Below are 18,431 nucleotides of genomic sequence, written 5' to 3' on the forward strand. Positions count from 1 at the left end.
AAGTTCAATGAATCACAAGGGTGGGAGAGAGTTGAGGGTGTTGGGGGGTACAGGGATGCAGGGGAGCCGATGCATGGATGAAGGGCAGGCCCCTCCCAGCTCCATGGCTCCTCACCTGAGCTTGCTCTTGAGGGCGTTCACCTCACGGCCCATGGCCTCGTTGCTCTCGGTGGCTTCGTCCAGCTCTCGCTGCAGCTTCCTGCGGTTGGCATTGATGCGCTGGGATTCCTCCTCCGCCTCTTCCAGCTGCCTCTTGAGCTGCTTGACCTTGGTGTTTCCTTTCTCTGCCTGCCAAGGAAAGGCCAGTGGGTCAGCAAAGGCCAGCGTGTGGGGCGTGACGCCCTGGGTGTGGCCAGGGTAGTCAGGATGCCGCAGCAGCGGTGGCTACCTGCTCCTTGTACTGCTCCGCCATCTTGCGCTCGTCCTCCACCTGCAGGAGGGCCTCCTTCAGCTTCTTGTCCTTCTGCTTCAGCGACTTGGTGGCCGCCTGCTTCTCTCTGCCATGGAAAGGAGAGGGAGGTAGTGTCAGACTGATGTGGCGCCCTTGTAGTTGCCATGTTAACAAGGACTTAGCATCCCAGCTTCTTTGGCTCTGAGTCAAGAGTCACCCCCAAGGATTAGCCAGACATAGAATGAATAAAGGTGAGGCATCAAGACATGTTACAGCACAAGCCACCCACAAACCACTTATAAAGGAACGAGCCAGCCACTAAAGGGCTTTGTTGATGTGCGATTCCCTGACAGACAAATGTTTGATACCCTGGAGGACAGGCTGCTGCTTGGCACAGTGTGGAACCTTTGTCGTGTGGCCTACCTAGCAGGATGGGTCAACGGAGGAGGGACTTTAAGGTGGTATTTGCCTCTGGTTCAGCCCAAACCCCACCAAGGTGTGAGAAGCAGCAGCTACAGGTGAGCTAAACCCACACCCAGCGGTTCCATGATGCCTTTCCCATATGGTGGGCTGGGAGCTGGGAGCCAAAACAAGCCCGTCCTATCTTCAGCTGCCTCTGTCAGGTAGTTTGTCACAGCAAGGAGAAAAGTAACCAATACATTCCTTACAAGCCACTCACTCCATAGACACGAAGTGGATGGTTCAAGTTGGGAACGGCGGGGAAGGAAGGTCCAAGAAGTTTGTTCTTTTTTTTGTTTTGTTTTTGAGGTGATGCAAATGTTCTAAAATTGTAATCATTCTATACATCTGCAGATAAACTAAAAACCATGGGTGTGTGTGAATCATCCGGAAACCTGGTATAAGCAGCACAGAGTCTTAAAAACAATAGGCTGCAAAGACGCTGTGTCCTATGATTAAGCCGGAAGCCTCCCAGTGTCTGGGCTGGTGGCAGGACCTTTCATGTACCTGGAAGGCAGAGGTTAGGAAAGGCCTGGTGGGCCCCGGCACCTCCAGCCCCCCTAAGGCTGGCTCATGTCTGGAGGACCATCACCGTTCTAACAACAGCTAACATTTTGAGGGGTTGCTCTCAGCCAAGAGGCAGGCCCGGTACTTTGTCACACACTCCATTGTCACATTCCAGAAATGAGGCTCTGAGGGTAAAGGATTCCCCGAGCGCCCCTCTGGAGAGCTGGAGCCTCGGCGCCCTCATACCTGGCCTCCTGTTCAACCTGCTCTTCCAGCTGCGCAATCTTGGCCTCCAGGGCCGCGACGGTGGACTTGAGCTTGGCTTTGACGGCTCCCTCTACCTCCTGCAACTTGCTGCGGAGTTCCTTGTTCTGGCGCTCCAGCTGCTGCCGCGCGCTCTCATTCTTCTGAGCTGCGCTGCGCTCTGTGGCCAGCTCATTGCCCAGTTGCTCAGCCTGGGAAGGAGCAGCGGCCATGACGCACAAGGCATAGAGCTGGGCTGCAAATCAGCACACATGTCCCATCCACTCCAAGATGTAGCTCAGAAGCCTCCTGCATCATCGAGACTTAGCCAGGGACCTTCAGATCCTTTCTGCCCATGCTCCCTGGCCCATGCCCTGCGGGGCTACAAGATGGTCCCTGGTATCCATCACAGAGGATGCTCGGGGAGCTTTCACTCCAAAGTGGTACCAAGGACTCTTGGGGCTGGGCAAAGGGCAGTGAAGGGAAACACCTGAGCCATTCACTATGGCCACCTGGTGAAGTGAGCCAGATGATGCTGGCTACAGAAGACCCTGCAGGTCTGTTTAGAGTTTTCTAAAGACAGGCAGATACAGGCATGGCATTGGTGGACAAAGAGGAAGGAGGACTCTGTGCTTTATTTCCAGGGCTCCTTTCCTTCTCCCCTGTCCCTGAAGCCAACACAAAGCAGACCTGTGGTGCATGCTACTTAGCCAGTGCTGGGCTGCACCTAGACTCTGTTTCAGGAAATGCAAGGGACCCCCCCCCCACCTGCAGTGTGGGGAATATGGCCAAGTGGTTTGGCTTCACTGTAGCCCTTAGGTGGTCTGATTTTTTGAGTCCAGTGGCTGAGTGCCTAAAGTACGTACGCTGGGTCGGGCCGAAGCAGCCACCCAGAACTAACAGGCTAGGGACCAGGCAGGGGCAGGCTGCTTCCTGGGCCCTCTAGGTTAATTTAAATGGCTTGAGGAGTTACTCCCTCCCTTTCCCTCATCCTAACCTCAGGAGTTCCTACCTGCAGGGTGGCCTTGCGAACCCTGTCACTCATGGCCTCCATGTTGCCCTGCTCCTCCTCCAGCTCCTCCTCCAGCTGAGCGATCCTTGCCTCCAGGCGACGCTTCTCATCCTGCAGTGTATTCCTAAAGGGAATGCAGCCGACGTGGGGACCCACAGGCCTTACCAGGCTTAGGATATTCTCCCCGGGAAGGTGCTGTCTCAGGGGGAAAGAAGCTCGGGGCAGGGGGCCCGGGTTACACAAGGTCACCTGGTATCATGGCTGGAATATGAAATGTCCCTCACAGCTCTCGTGCTCCGGGGGCTTGGTACTAACTGGTTGGCTCTGGTAAGTGACTAGATGCCGAGGCTCTGGCTTAATAAATGGGTTAATTCCTGGTGGATTCAGAACATGATAGAATCCCTGGGCTGTGAGAAGCCTCAGGAAACAGGCTTGTTGGAAGGAGCAGGTCACAGGAGGGAGGGGACGTATATCCTTGGGGATTCCACTTCCTTCTTGAATTCACACTGTTTCCTGTCTACCATGAATTAACATCATCTTCAACATGCTTCCTGTCACCATGGTGCTCTGTAGTAACCTGAGTCCAGGACCAGCAGAGCCTAAGACCTTGGGCTGAGTCCTCTGAAACCATGAGCCAAAATAAGCCCCTTTAAAAAACAGACTCTTGAGTTTTTGAGCCATACCAGAGCAAAGTTAGATGCATCCTGCTAGGAAGTGGTGAGCTGGGACTCACACACACACCACCGCCAGCAAAGCCAGAATGGGGGTGGGAACAATCTCCTCTGTCTTTTCTTGTCCCTGGCACTACTCACTCAGAATGAGCCAAGGGCCACATTTCCAAATCAGTAGGTAGGGAGACCTTGGGGCACATCCTTTCCCCAGCCCGAGGTCTGTCCCGTCAGAGCTCCGGTGAGTTTGCTGTCACTGAAGTGGGAGTTCCAGGGCATACTCAGGCTGTTCTCTCACCTCAAGTCCGACGGCCTCCCTTGCTCCCTTACCTTCCGGACAAGCTGCTGGCCAGTTCCTCAGCCAGCTCCTCCTTCTCCAGGTCAGCTTGCTTGCGGGCTCTCTCAGCTGCTGCTAGGTCCTGAAGTAGGAGAGAGATAGAGATAGAGATAGAGATAGAGATAGAGATAGAGAGAGAGAGAGAGAGAGAGAGAGAGAGAGGGAGAAAGAGAGAGAGAGAGAGGCTGTAGCTACCCTGCTCTTGTCACCTGTCCTGTACAGTCGGAGCACAGTTCCCCTTCTGAGCTCAGGGAGGCTTTCTTTGTGGGAGGGAGGATCACTCATTCAGAAAGAAGCCGGGAGAGGTTAGGAAATCTGGGTGCCTTAGGCCTAGGGGAGCAGTGTGGGTCCCACCACAGCTCTGTGAGGGGCTGTTGCCAGCAGAGCGAGCCTCTCCCTCCTGCATCTTACCTCCTGGAGCTGCATGAGGTCCGCTTCCAGGCTCTTGGCTTTCTTCTCATTCTCTTTTGAGGTGGCGAAAATCTCATCTCTGGAGGCCCGGGCATCATCCAGCTCCCTCTGGAAGTCCTTCATCTGAGCCTGTGTGAGTGAAACGGGACACACAAGGTCTGCTTCACTCACCTGGCTCTGCATATGGCGACTTACCTCTGCACGCCAACCCCTTGGGATCCAGTTTATCTCAGTGAGTCCCTGGTGCTTGCCTGGGCCCCAGGCCTGCAGTGGCAGAATCCTGCATGTGAAGCGAGGGGAGCGGACAAGAGCCCGGGAATGGTGCCTCACTCAGAAAACCACCACCCGTGTGTGGCTAAGTAGCAGCCCAGAGTCACCCGCTGACCTGCACCCGTATTAGAGGCAAGCTGCTTCCGGAAGTCTCCACACTGAAGCACGTGGCCTCTTCCCCATCTGCGTTCCCGTTGCTTCCGCCCTGAACACCCCATCACCCACCTGCAGTTTTCGAAGCTGCTTGATGGCTTCCTCCCTCCCTTTGATGGCCGAGTCAGCCTGCAGCTCCAGGTCTTTCAGGTCCCCTTCCAGCTTCTTCTTGGCTGCAGCCGCCAGAGCCCTCTGCTTCCGTTCATCTTCCAGTTCCGTCTCATACTCGTGCAGCTGAGGCAGGAAGAGGGGTACAGGCTACAGGGATGCCCCAGCTCACTCGCCCACTCCCTGAGCTCCGGGGGACTCAGCACAACCCAATGCGTGTCGCTGGGGTTGGGGGTGTCCACGTTTCCACCAAGTAGGTTTTAGGGGCTGAATTTAGGTCACGAATCTTGGCAGCAAGTGGAGGTGGAGGATGCGGGGGTCTGCAGTCACCGACGGGAGCTGGCGGCTCACCTGCCGCTGTAGCTGCCTCCTCTTCTCCTCGTTCTGCTCATCCCGAGCCTGCAGATCCCGTTCAAACTGGCTCTTGAGGGCCTGCATGTTGACCTCCAGCCGCAGCTTGGCGTCCTCTGTGGCCTGCAGCTCATCCTCCAGCTCCTCCAGCTGGGTTTTCATCTCTTCCATCTGGGTCTCCAAGGCGCGCTTGGACTTCTCTAGCTCGTGTACCTGGCAAGCAGAGCGAGCAGGGCCTTGGCTCCTGACAGCTCAGCCCCAGGCCACTTCCCTCTCACGCCCACACCAGGCTGATGCACCTCGTTGATGCACCACCAGTCGCTGAGATGCAGAACCACTTACATTCTTGCCCACGTCATCCTTGGAGCTGACCAGATCTTCCATCTCGGCTTTGAGCATCTTGTTGGTTCTCTCCAGCTCTTCTTTGGCTTCCAGGGCCTCCTCTAGGGCCCGGGCCAGGGACAACGCCTTTGTTTCCTTTTCTCTGGCTTCTGCTTCAGCTCGGTCCCTCTCATCCATATATTTGGAAGAAATGTTCTTCTCCTCAGCTAGCAACTGAAAGAACGCAAGGCTCAGAGGCATCCCTAGCATAGCTGGCGCTCACCAAACTTCAGATGTGGAAAAGACCTGGCCACACTGAATGTGCCCAATGGAAGTGCAAGCAATTTAGATACATGTGAAAGTCAGCTAGGATACTTACTTACACTCTAGATCAAACTGCCCCTTGGGTTAGCATAGCCTGCTCCTGAGGACAATGTGCTATTGGATGTTTTGGTTTTGTTCATTTTTGTTTTTGTTAATCTTGCATAGCCACAAGTATCTTTCTTATGAAGTTACCCCATGCGCCATACTAAGGGTGTGATGTTTACACACACGCTAAGATGTCTCTGTTCCATCATAACACGACTCTTATCTGATGAAGAAGAGTGTTACAGCGTCTTACAGACCATGGCACCTAAACCCAGGCTTGCAGAATCCAGCAGAGACCTCCTAACAGCACGGGTGACACCAAACCCCACAGAATAGCAACAGGAAGGCAGTAGAAATAACTACTGAATAACTTCTGGCCCTCGAGTGGAAAATGAGACCATTGGGAGCAGATGGCAGCCCAGAGCAGAATGGTTGCTGGGAAAGGGGGGACCTGGGGTCCCCTGCACAAGCTCAACATGGTGAGGCCTGCTGAGGGAGCAGTGGCCTCTGAACCCCTAGCATTTGGGCTCACAGAATAATCCGTGAGTTTTAGAATAACCCTACATTATGTATAAATAAAATCATGTTTAATAAACATGTAACATACATTAGAGATAGTATTTAGGAATTTGGGTCATAACAGGTATATCTTGCAGAGCACTGTGACTGCAGAGTTGAAAGGTGTGCAGCGCAGCATATGTAAATTTACCTCATAGATATAAAATAATAATACTTAATATTAGTGTTTTGAGACAGAGTCTTGTTATGGAGCCTAGCCTAGGCTGACCTTAAATCCATAATCCTCCTGCCTCATCTTCCTGAGAGTCAGAATTTCATGCCTGTGCTACCAAACCTGGCTGCAAAAATATTTAAGTAAACGTCTTTTCTTTCTTTTTCTTTTTTTACATTTATTTACGTGTGTGTGTGTGTGTGTGTGTGTGTGTGTGTGTGTGTGTGTACCACAAGGTGACCAGAGGACTGATTGTGGAAATCTGGTCTCTCCTTCCACCAAGTAGGTTTTAGGAGCTGAATTTAGGGCTGAATCTTGTCAGCTTTACAAGTGAGCCATCTCACCAACCTGACTTTCTTTTAATATGCAGTGTTAAATGTTAAGGGAAAAGAGCACAGATGTTTGTAATTTGCTTTGAAATGCACCCAAAAGATGAGAAAAAGGTAAAATATATTGGGTTTCTGTGATTCATCTTCATTATAAATATCTAGGACAGGGCTAGGCATGGTGGCTTTAATCTCAGCACTCAGGAGTCAGAGGCAGGCAGATGTCTGAGAGTATAAAGCCAGTCTGGTCTACATTGAGAGTTCTAGGTCAGCCAGAGTTACGTAGTAACCCTAACCCTGCCATTATCCCTCCCCCCCCCCCAACACAAATGAAAAACATAGGACAAAAAGGCATGTAGCCCGGTGTTAATGGTTGGTTCTGGCAGTGACTACGCAGCAGCTTTAAGTTTCACATAATGAAACATTTGTGGGAAATGGTATGATAAGTACACACTTTGAGGGAAGAGGCTGGGCCTCTGTAGGTAAAATGGTTGCCTACCGTTCAGGAGGCCCTGGGCTCAGTCTCCAGTATTAAATAAAACTGAGTATGGCGCATCAGTGATCCCAGCACTCCAAAGGTGGAGGCAGGAAGATGAGAAGTTCAGAAGTTCAAAGTCAACTATAGCTACATCGTGAGTTCAGGGCCAACTCACTATGCAGTCAGGCCATTTTTAAAAGTAGACATTAAACAATATACTCTAAAGATTACATGCTTGGAATTACTTGGAGCACGCAGCAGAGCTCCCGAGCAGTCATTTAGCGGAAGGGATAGATGGCTCTCATTTTTTTTTTTAGCACTTATGCCAGCCCTAAGGCTGCGCCCATGGGCAGCTTTCACAGTGCACATACCTAGAAAAATCTCAACGTCGAGCATTCTGATGTGTTCACACCCTGGCCTGGTGGCCCTTGTATGTCATGCTGAGACAAGATCGCCTTCCACTGCTTCCAGCAAAGACCAGGGAACATTCAGGCTCCTAGTGCCACCACAGTGCCACACAGAACTGTGCATAGTAGAGGACAGAGTGGTGAGCAAAGAGCCCTACCTGATCGAATTTCTTCTGCTTCTTTTCCAGATTGGACACCAGTTGCCGCTGGTTGTCCAAGTCTACCACCAAGTCATCCAGCTCCTGCTGAAGCCTGTTCTTAGTCTTCTCTAGTTTGTCGTAGGCGGCGGCCTTCTCCTCGCACTGCTGGCTGAGGCCTTCTATCTCCTTCTGCAACCTCTTCTTCCCCTCCTCCATGGCCTCAATGGTGCTTGCGAAGTCCTGCAGCTTCTTCTTAGAGTCTGAGAGCTGGAATAGCCAAACGTTGGGCCCTGAGAAGTGAACTCTTGTCCTCCTCACTGAGGAAATCCAACAGCAGAGGGAGCTACTGAGCAAATAACCTATGTTAGCCCAGAGGAGAGGATCCGCGGGGACCCCAGAGAAGAGAGTAGTCACAGTGGACCCAGGAGGTAAGGAGAGGACCCACTGTGTGCCCCGGAGCAGAGGAGGGGAGAGGACCCACTGTGTGCCCCAGAGTGGAGGGGAGGAGAGGACCCACTGTATGCCCCGGAGCAGAGGAGGGGAGAGAACCCACTGTGTGCCCTAGAGCAGAGGAGGGGAGAGGACCCACTGTGTGCCCCGGAAGAGAGGAGGGGAGAGAACCCACTGTGTGCCCTAGAGCAGAGGAGGGGAGAGGACCCACTGTGTGCCCCAGAGCAGAGGAGGGGAGAGGTCCCACTGTGTGCCCCAGAGCAGAGGAGGGGAGAGGACCCACTGTGTGCCCCAGAGTGGAGGGGAGGAGAGGACCCACTGTGTGCCCCGGAGCAGAGGAGGGGAGAGAACCCACTGTGTGCCCTAGAGCAGAGGAGGGGAGAGGACCCACTATGTGCCCCTGAGCAGAGGAGAGGATGCATGGTGGGCCCTAGCATGCTGTCCACACCTGAATGTTCAGGGTGGAGACATGGCGCTCCAGGTTTTGCTTAGCCTCCATCTCCTCATCTAGCTGGTCCTGCAGGCTGTTCCTTTCATCTTCCAGCTGGCGCAGCTTGGTGGACACATTGAGCTTCTGCCGGGTTTCTTCTTGAAGCAGCTCCTATAAGGGGAAGCACACATGGCGGTCCCAGGGATGCCCTCAAGGAAGGGGACACTACAGGTGTCCCAGATGGCACAGTAGGATACTCACTTGGGTGTCCTGAAGCTGGGACCCAAGGGATGCCACATCCTTGGTCAGTTTGATGGCCTTGCCCTCCGCCTCGTTGAGCATGCTTGTGACACTCTCCACTTCGTTCTGGGGGGTGGGTGGGTAGTGAGAGACCAATGAGATGAAGCTCAGATCACATGTCATCAAGAGAAGCCCATTTTATTCAGAGTACATCACTCACCTTTGTGGGGTCAGACCTGTGGTGCCCAGTGGCAGAAAATACCAAGGAGGTAAAGGGACAACAGTGGCCCCTTCTGGAACCCGTCAGCTACAAGCTGGGAATCCTGGGCCTACCAGAGCCCCACTGTATTGACTAGACCCAGTTAGGATCCACCTCACTGGATCCCAAGTCCTCACCAAGTTTGTCAGAGATGAGCTACAGATCTGAGAGTCCCAGTACTGAAAGTGACTCCAGACTTGTTCACTCCTTATCCCCAGAGAAGAAACAGGATGGTCCATGACTGTAGGTTGGTCCTGCTCCCACCCCTACTCATTGCTTCTTCATGGCCATCACCAAAGAGGCTGATGCTAAAGGCACAGAGCAGAGCCCGTCCTACATCTCTGAATTCTATACCAGCTCTGCACAGGTATGTCTGGGGTATACAATTGCAGCCCCGACCTCACTTCTCCCATTTATAATAAGGCCTTAGGTGTCATTGCATAGTAGAGTTATAAAATCCTGTTCTCAAATGCAGGGAACTGCTGTGGTGTTTCCCTGCTCCCTCATCCTAGCTTGTGAGCACAGTAAATGTTCATCAAACTTGGGGGTCATTCTTTGGGAATGGAAGCTCAGGCCAAATGTGTCTATGGAGCTAAAAGCAAAGCCAACCAGGTGCCACTGTTCATCAGCTTCAGTTGCCTCTGGCTCTTGGGAAAAACCTCAACATACATCTAAGTGGGACATCCGGGGCCCGTTGTAATCTGGCCACAGCTTCCCTCTCTGGTCCTGTTCTGTACATCTCTTCTCTCAACTTGTCAGCACCGCTGGCTCTTGACCCCTTCTGCTTTTCCCATTTGCCACCAGGCCTTCGCATATACTATCCCCTGTGCTTGGAAACATGCATCTGAGTGTTAGTTCTCCTGAGGACAGCCGTTCCCGGCCCCACCCGACCTCTGCACTCCAGGCTGCCCTGTATTTCCCCTTACAGTATTATGTGGTCTCCTTCCAGACTTTCTCTTTGAGCCTGTGACCATCTCTCTCACCCTACTGGGCTGGAGTTTAGATGGGACAGAGACAATCTGTCTCCTTCCTTGTTCTTGTACCTCAGGATTAAGCACAGTGTCTGGTATTCAGTAGGTGCTCAATAAATGTTCGTTGCGTGCATGCATGAGGTTTCGATGAGAGGAATTTGCACAGGGGAATGCAAGGGTGCATCTGAAGGAAGCTAACTTGCTGGCAGCCAGGGGCACTCGGGAGGCCGAGCAGAGGCCGTGGGGCAGCAGCGTGGGGGAGCTGCCCTTACCTGCAGTTTGTGGACCTTGTCACTGAGCTCAGCCCGGGCACGATCCCCATCACTGCACTTGGACTGTAGCTCCTGCAGCTGCGCCTCCAGTTTCTTCTTCTTGTGTTCCACTTCCTGCTTTGCCTGGCCCAGAACACGCAGCTCCCCGGTCAGATCTGCATTCTCCTTCTCCAGTGTCTGCTTGCTTTTGTCCAGGTTTGCCTTGGCCTGCGGAGGGAGGCAGAGGGAGGTGGGCTTGTCTCCTCCTCTTCCTGTCCCACCCCAGCCTGTATCATCCAACAGAAGACATGAGGGGCACACAGAACTTCTGCAGGACTCCTGAGATTCCAGCTTCCTAACTACAGGAATCGAATAGAAATATACCATGTCCCTGAGGCCTGTTCTGTAGAGGTTACCACATTTTAGGACGTTTCCCTGAGAAAAATCTGGATTCCCAGTTTTGTTTGTTTGTTTGTTTTGTTTTTGTTTTTGTTTTAGCAACTCTTGAGACTGTGGCACTCTTTATTCAGATGGCCACATTTGTCAAAATGCACTGGAAAGTACACTTAAAGTTGGTGACTTTAGCCAGCTGTGGTGGCACACACCTGCAATCCAAGTACCCAGCAGGTGAATATGAGGCTTGTGTTATCTAGTGAGATCCTGTCTCAAAAGAAGAGAGAGAGAGGAGGGAAGAGAGGCAGAGAGAAAGAGAAAGAGGGAGAGGGAGAGAGAGAGGAAGAGAGAGAGAGGGATGCAGGGAGAGAAGGAGAAAGGGGCGGGCAGGCAGGCCAGGGTGGTTTCTGTCTGTAATCCCAGAATTCCAGCTGAGGCAGCAGGATTACTACAAATTCCAAGATAGCCTAGGCTATAGAATAAGACCCTGTCTAAACACAAGAAAAGTGTGTGTGTGTGTGTGTGTGTTGGGGGGGGTTGGTGTGTTTACACAGTTTAGTAATTATACATATTTCAATAATTCTGACTTTTTTTTTTCCAGACAGGGTCTCTCTGTGTAGCCTTGGCTGTTCTGGACTTGCTTTGTAGACCAGGCTGGCCTTGAACTCTCAGAGATCCGCCTGCCTCTGCCTCTCTGAGTGCTGGGATTACAGGCGGGCGCCACTGCACCTGGCTATAATTCTGCCTTTCAAAGCACAAACTAAAGAGCTGGAGACAGAGGTCTTACTTCTCCCAAGGCAAAAATCAGCCCCGATGGAGTCAGTGGCTGCTCTGTTAGTGTGGCAGTCCCACTCCATTTAGTCCTGGTCACCACCACTCCCTTTTATCTTTTACATTTATTCTCTAAATTGCCCTGCTGGTTCTGTGATTAAGCTGTTTTACCTAACCAGCCCCTGTACATTTTTGTGTCACCTAAGGAAAAAAAGTGTTTGGGTGAAACCAGAAAACTTGAGGGGAACTCCAGCTAGTGAGGAGGGTGAAGAAGAGAAAACCACCTACTTCCAGGTCCCCCCACAACATAGCTGGGCTACAGTTTCTCTACATCTGAGAGGCAGGAATCTTAGGGCTCTTCGGGTTGTAGGCTATTTGCGTTTGTATGTAAGAAGCGCCTTGGGGCCTGGGACCACAGGACTCAAACTGAACAAGGTTTTCCTGTTGCATTGTCTGCGTTATCAAGTGCCTTGGTGTACTGACCAACACCCTGGCTATGACCCATCTCATGAAGTCTGCGGTAGGAACTTTTACTTGTAATACACAGAAATTTCTAGGGTCTTGGAGCATTTCAACGTCCAAAGTTCTAGACAAGAGTGGGTGAAGTCTGCCATTGTGATGCGGTTTCGGGGGGTACCTCCTGAGCACGCACCCTTTTGAACTGCTCCAGCTGCTCTGTGAGCTCCTCCACTGCTTGCGTGTGCTTCTGCCTCATCTCCTGGACCTGGGCCTCATGGGACCGCGTCTCCTCATCCAGCGCCTTCTTCAGCACTGTCACCTCCTGTTCCCTCTTGGCTCTAGGGGAAACGAGCACAGTGGGGGATGCTCAGGCAGGAGCCAGGGGGATGCCTTGACAGACTATGCAAGGCCACACGAGGACTGCTGGCCCAGAGCGGAAGTCGTCCTTTTGTTGCAGGAACCAGAGTGACTTGCCGATGCTCTCTAGCCCTGTGTGTGGCCTCAGCTCTGAAACAAGGAGAATGCTACCTGCTCCCAGACCTTCTTAAGGCTGGCACACCAGCATACAAAAGATGAGCAAGAGTGTGTCTGTGGTCTGCGGCGGTCCCTTAAATATTATCACTGCCTGAGTTTATTCAGCACCAACTATGTGCTTACTATATGCCAGGCTGGTCCCAAATTCACAATCCTCCTGCCTCCACTTCTGAGTGGTAGGATGAATGTTTTTTTTTTTTTAATTTAACATAAAACACACCCATGCACATAAGCAGACAGAGGAAGAAGTTACTTAAAAACCATAACTCTGGGTAGCACCGGAGAGAATGTCCTTTCTGACATCTGTTTTATCCTTTTTAAGCGTTTTTCAGCTCTGCACTGCTACTCTCCCACAGATAGAATTAAACAGACTCATATTGTAGACACCGCCACGGACGGCCATGGATTTCAGGTCTGCTTGCGGCCAGTGGCCTCCGGCACCTGAGCTCCTGTTGGGTGGCTGTGCTGTCCAGCGTGTCTTCCAGCTCTGTCTTTAGCGCCTCCAGCTCCTCCCCCAGGTCTCGTTTCTGCTTCTCAGCCTTGTTCCTGGCAGCCCGCTCGGAATCCAGGTCCTCCTGTAGGTCTGAGACATGGCCCTCCAGCTCGCGGATCTTCTTCAGGGCGTTGTTTTTCAGGGCGATCTCCTCATCAAGTCTGCCCGGGAAAGAACACCCAGGATTGAGACCCCACAGACAAGGTTACCCAGTGCCACCAAAAACTATTCTGGGTCTGGCTGCCTGTGTCCCAAGTGTAGGAGGCTCGTTAGTCACATGGGAATGGCACTTAGTCACCTGGGATGCCACAGTGATTCTTTGCTTTTCCATTAGGAGCCAACCTCCACCCGGATCCCCCAATATCCTGGGCATTGTTTTGGCTCTGATCATGCAGAACTGGCATTCAGATGAGGAGTTCTGGGTGCCCTAGATGCTGCAATCCTATTGGAGCAGGGGCACTGAAGGGAGAATGAATTTGGAAGGAAGAGAAGTGCAATGTGAGGTCTAGGGTGATAGCACAGCTGGAAAGCTTGCAGAAGACCTGGTCTGAGACGAGACATTGATGCCAAGGGCCTCTGGCCATCTGGAAAAGCAGAGGGCCTCTGGACACACGTAGACACAGACAGACAGACAGACAGACAGACAGACAGACAGACAGACAGACAGACAGACTCGCACACGCTGCCGCACCTGGCTAGGGCTGCCTGCAGCTCCTCTTCCTTCTTTGCCAGCTGCATCTTGAGCTCTGCGATCTGCGCCTGCAGGTCAGCGATCTGCTCGTGGAAGTCACTGGCCTCACCCTCCAGCTTCCTTTTCAGCTTTTCCAGCTCCTGCCGGCCCTTCTCCTCCTTCTTGAGCCTCACTGCAGTAGAGCCGGGGCTACCTCAGTACAGGGAGGGACCAGGAGGGGGCCTGTGCCTCCCTGCCTGAGCTACGGGCGCTGCACACGCAGCCCGAGAACCTGCTCCAGGACAGGGAATGTCAAGTCTGGGGAAATGCGCCTTTCCCACCAGGGCGTGCTGAGCATAGTGTGGAGCACAGTGTCTTTCCCAGGATAACCTGTCTTCCTAATGGTTCCATTCTGATTTTTCAGGCTTACTAGATTTCTTAAAATGACTTATTTTATCTGAACGTGTGTGTGTGTGTGTGTGTGTGTGTGTCTCAGATTGTGTGAGCACGCGTGTGAGGGTGTCTTTGGAGGCCAGGAGTGGCTGTTGGAGACTGTGCGGCTGGAGTCCCAGCCATTTCTGAGCCATTTAACGTGGGTGCTGGGATCCAGACTCTGCTTCTCATGATAGAGCAGAAAGTGCTCTCTACTGCTGGACCATCTGTCCAGCCCGATGTATTAGTGTTATAGGAACAGTGCAGAACAGTGGGCTTTGTGAGGGCATGTTCACAGACACACATGATGGCACTGTGCCCCTTGTCCCTCTTCCCTCCTCTTCCTGGTTGTCTGTCTTTACTCAAACAGTCCCTCTTTCTGCTCTCACGGTATTCCTTTTATTTTTAAATCTGATTCCATGTGAGAGAAAAGGTGTTGTCCTTTCCCCCTTTCTCTCTCTATTGCTCGGCCACCTGCCCGACCTTGACACCCCTTTCTTTGCATGTGCCCCTTCAACTTTCACGTCCTGTGTACATGCACTTATTTAAAATCTAGATCCTGGGCTGTTGACAGTGCTTGTCCTGCATGCAGAAGACCTTGGGATCAACCCCCAGCCCTGCATGAGCTCAGCGTGGTGGCACACTTGTAATACCAGCGCTACACATCAGGAGGGTCAGGAGCGCACAGCTAGCTTTGGCTACATAGTCAGTTTTAGGCCAGCCTAGGCTACATGAGACTCTGTCTCTAAAAATAAAGTAAAATAGGGCCAACCGGTTGACTCAGCAGGTGAAGGCACCTGTAGCCAAGCCTAACAACCTAAGTTCAATCCCTAGGGTCTTCACAGTAGAAGGAGAGAACCAACTCTACAAAGTTGTCTTGTGACTTCCATGTGCATGCTGTGACATGTATCACCATACACACACACACACACACACACACACACACACACACACACACATACTGCACATACACACTCATGCACACCCCCACCACATATGCACACCATGTATATACACACACATAGACAATCCCATCATACATACTTACTACATAAATACAACACACATGCACATACATGCACACATACATACACCACACATGTGCATATCACATATACATGCATATGCACACATACACCACACACATATGCACACACACATATCACACACACCATATATACACACATTACACATGTACACACCATATATACACATACACACACTCAATAATAAATGCATTTTTAAAGAAAATGGAAAATAAAATACTAAAAGCATATAAACAAAATATTGCAATCTAGATTCCACCTATGAGAGAAAATGTGGTATGTGTCTTTTGAGCCCAGCTCGCTTCACTTAACTGGCCTCCTTCACTCACCCTCCAGCTCTGAGATCATGGATTCATGCTTGCTCTTCAGCTTTGTGAGGTTTTTTGCCTTTTCTTCCTCTTCGGCTAAGTTGGTTGTCAAGTCGCTGACCCTCTCTTCGAGGAGTTTTCGCTCCTTTAGGGGCAAGGGGAAAACCATCACCGCAGTGGTTTTATTTCTAGCAGCTTCTATATGAACAATGTAAAGAGAGCCCCCATTCCGATCACCGGCCCAGGGGTTCTGGGTGGTGGAAGTCCTTTACGAATCCCCCATGCTGTCCACTTCTGGCCTTGCGCCGGTGTGTCCTGGACACTCAGGTCCAGCTAAGGGACCTTCTCACTCCTGCCTCATGACAGCTGGTCTCTGCCTCAGCTCCCTTGCTCGTCAGGTCAGTGTCCTGTTCCCAAGACTCCTCAATCTACTCTCACGCCCCTCCTCCAGAAAGAACCCTTAGACATCTTCCCACATTCCCTCCTGTTCCACTCCTAACAGGGGGAGCATCTTCAAACCCTGGCACAATGGGAACAGTTACTGTGGTCCCACCAGAGTGTAAGCCCCAGTGCAGGGCTCTGGCCTCCTGCTCCACAGAGGCCCAGCGCACAGAGGGCCTAGCTGATGTGTGGCGGGTTTGTGATGACTGAAGTGACCGCTTGTCCTCCATTCTCACGGGCCGCCGCCGCCATGGGCATCTGACGTGTGACGTCGCAGCATCTGACGTGTGACATTGCAGGCGAGCCTGGCACATCTAACTCACCTTTGAAAGCTTGTTGTTCTGGTCATCCATGACCAAGATGTCATCCTCCAGTTTCTTGATCTTGGCCTCAGCTGTGACCTTCTCTAGCTGCAGCTTCTGTCTGGCAGCCTCTTCTTCTTCCAGCTGCTCCTCCAGGTCCTGTGTTGGGGGGAGAGACAGGGATCACAGCTCTGCGGGGACAGCCACTGGAGGAGATGGGGAGCTAGCCAGTATGGAGGCTGGGGTGAGGATGCTGCGCTTGGCTGTCTCCTTCATAAGGAGGAGATGGGAGCCATGTATGCTGCCCGTGTTTACTGGAGCATGGGTACCATACCCAGATGTTTTCTGATGCCCATTCCTTCTGGAGGCAGGGGAATTAGGCCCTTGAGTGTGGGAGGCTAAGAATTCTTAACACAATTGGAAGGAAGGAGTAGATTGTAACCTCAGAGGCATAGCATGTGGAAGGCAGCATGGCTTCCTCCCCCTCCTCCTGGGAGGAGCCCACAGCCATGATGGGAGGAAGCCCCAGAAGCCTCATCAGGTGGCTAAGAAACTGGCACATCCCGCTAACAGCCATAGAACAAGCCACAAAGAATTACATCTTCTTGCCAGGTTGAACCTTTAAGTGACTGGCCCTGGTGAGAATCTTGATTGCTGACCTCATGAGAGGCCATAAGCCAGAACCACTCACTAAGCCCCTCTCTCCCCAGTTGCTGACTACTAAGATAAATATGGATTGTTTGACATACAAATGTAGTTACAGTGCGATAGCCCGCACAATTATCCTTTAAACAAAGTTGCTAACAAGAAGGGGGTCAACATCCGGGAGACAAGGCAGCGGGCAGAGCAGGCTCTGGAGACCTGTACTCAGTTTCTGCCCTAGCTTTGTGGTGTGGGACAGATGGCCATTGTTTGCTAAGCCTCACTTTCTGTGTTCCAGCGTCAGGGCCGTGTGTCGTGGCATGCCCTCACCGAGGGTATAGCTAGTCTGTTCCCGCCACAAGCTGCCCCTGCAATGTATTACCAGCATCTGCTGCGCCATCTTCTTCCTCTCAGCCTGCAGTTGCTGGCTCCGGTCCTCCTCTTCCTCCAGGCGGGCCTCCATCTCGTGCAGGATCTCCTCTAGTTCCTGCTTCTTGGCTGCCAGCCGGACCCTCATCTCCTCGGCCTCAGCATACAGCTCTGTCTCCGCCTGCAGCTGCTCCTGCAGCAGGGTCTTCTCCTCAGCCAGCTGCATGCAGGGCGAGGATGCGGGGTGAGGCGGCAGCCGAGAGAGGACCCTCGTCTCTCTGCGGGCCGAGCCCCCGGCTGTGCGCGCTGACCCCAAGGCCATTGCACACTCGCCCACACCTGCGTGTGCTTGTGCTCCAGCTCCTTCAGCTCGCTCTCGGCCTTCTGCTGCCGCTCTCTGATCTTCTGCATCTCCTCTTCCTTGGCCTGCATTTCCTCCTCCTGCCGGGTTACCTGGAGCAGCGGCTTCACCTGCAGACATGTACACAGCCGTCATTGGTACTGTTGGCCAAATGGGAGCCATTTTCATCAAATATTAGATTGGGTTCACAGGTGATTTTACCAACACCCATCTAGGCGACACTGGACAATATCCGGGGGTATAATTGGCTATTGAAACTGGGATTCTACTGGCATCCACAGGTAGAGGCCAGAGATATGGCTTATGTTCTAGAACAATCTCTAGGAACATCGTCCACAAGACAGAATTGCTGAGTCCAAACTCCTAGCATGGCAAAGGCAAGGGACTTCTTATTTTTTGTTTTTTGTTTGTGTTTGGTTAGTTGTGGGTTTTCTTTTTTTTTCAATGCTGGGTGTTCCTTGAGCTGTGTGCTTTATCACTGAGCTATACCCTGACTCCATGGGCCTTTCATTAGACCAGTTTATTAGAACAAAATGAAAAATGAAAGGAGAAAGAAACAAGGGAGTTGGAGATAGTTATTCATCTTTGCTAGGAAAACAGAGAAAAATCCCCCACCACGGTTTCCCTGTCATAGTCACTGTCAGGATAGTGCATTCTGTTCTAGTAATTTTTCCTGTTTAAGGGGCTGGAGAGATGGCTCAGCGGTTAAGGGCACTGTCTGCTCTTCCAGAGGTCCTGAGTTCAATTCCCAGCAACCACAGGGTGGCCCACAACCATCTATGATGTGATCTGATGCCTTCTTCTGGCCTGCAGGTGTACATGCAGACAGAGCATTGTATACATAATAAATAATTTTTTCCTGTTTAAAAATAGTCTTGACGCTAGGCCTGGTGGCACATGCCTCCAATCCCAGCAACTAGGGAGGCGG

The 18,431-nt window shown here is 52.0% G+C and overlaps 1 protein-coding gene across 4 annotated transcripts in view; it reads right to left on the reverse strand.

The window, feature by feature from the left end:
• The window catches only part of MYH11 (myosin heavy chain 11), a 112,028-nt gene that overhangs the window by 5,942 nt on the left and 87,655 nt on the right, over positions 1-18,431 (reverse strand). For all 4 annotated transcript variants that reach the window (XM_084763863.1, XM_084763864.1, XM_084763866.1 and 1 more), the window contains 20 exons: positions 17,482-17,613; positions 17,156-17,362; positions 16,153-16,290; positions 15,410-15,533; positions 13,624-13,795; positions 12,881-13,093; positions 12,099-12,243; positions 10,304-10,510; positions 8,823-8,927; positions 8,580-8,732; positions 7,700-7,948; positions 5,253-5,465; positions 4,911-5,123; positions 4,524-4,685; positions 4,029-4,157; positions 3,611-3,699; positions 2,613-2,736; positions 1,604-1,812; positions 389-497; positions 116-288 (listed from right to left, as the gene is read on the reverse strand). In XM_084763863.1, the coding sequence (XP_084619989.1) occupies positions 116-288; positions 389-497; positions 1,604-1,812; positions 2,613-2,736; positions 3,611-3,699; positions 4,029-4,157; positions 4,524-4,685; positions 4,911-5,123; positions 5,253-5,465; positions 7,700-7,948; positions 8,580-8,732; positions 8,823-8,927; positions 10,304-10,510; positions 12,099-12,243; positions 12,881-13,093; positions 13,624-13,795; positions 15,410-15,533; positions 16,153-16,290; positions 17,156-17,362; positions 17,482-17,613 (3,266 nt within the window). The remainder of the gene's footprint in view (positions 1-115; positions 289-388; positions 498-1,603; positions 1,813-2,612; positions 2,737-3,610; positions 3,700-4,028; positions 4,158-4,523; positions 4,686-4,910; positions 5,124-5,252; positions 5,466-7,699; positions 7,949-8,579; positions 8,733-8,822; positions 8,928-10,303; positions 10,511-12,098; positions 12,244-12,880; positions 13,094-13,623; positions 13,796-15,409; positions 15,534-16,152; positions 16,291-17,155; positions 17,363-17,481; positions 17,614-18,431) is intronic.

The sequence above is a fragment of the Acomys minous genome (assembly GCF_964271855.1).
Source record: "Acomys minous genome assembly, chromosome: 16".
In the NCBI taxonomy this organism is placed as follows: Eukaryota; Metazoa; Chordata; class Mammalia; order Rodentia; family Muridae; genus Acomys; species Acomys minous.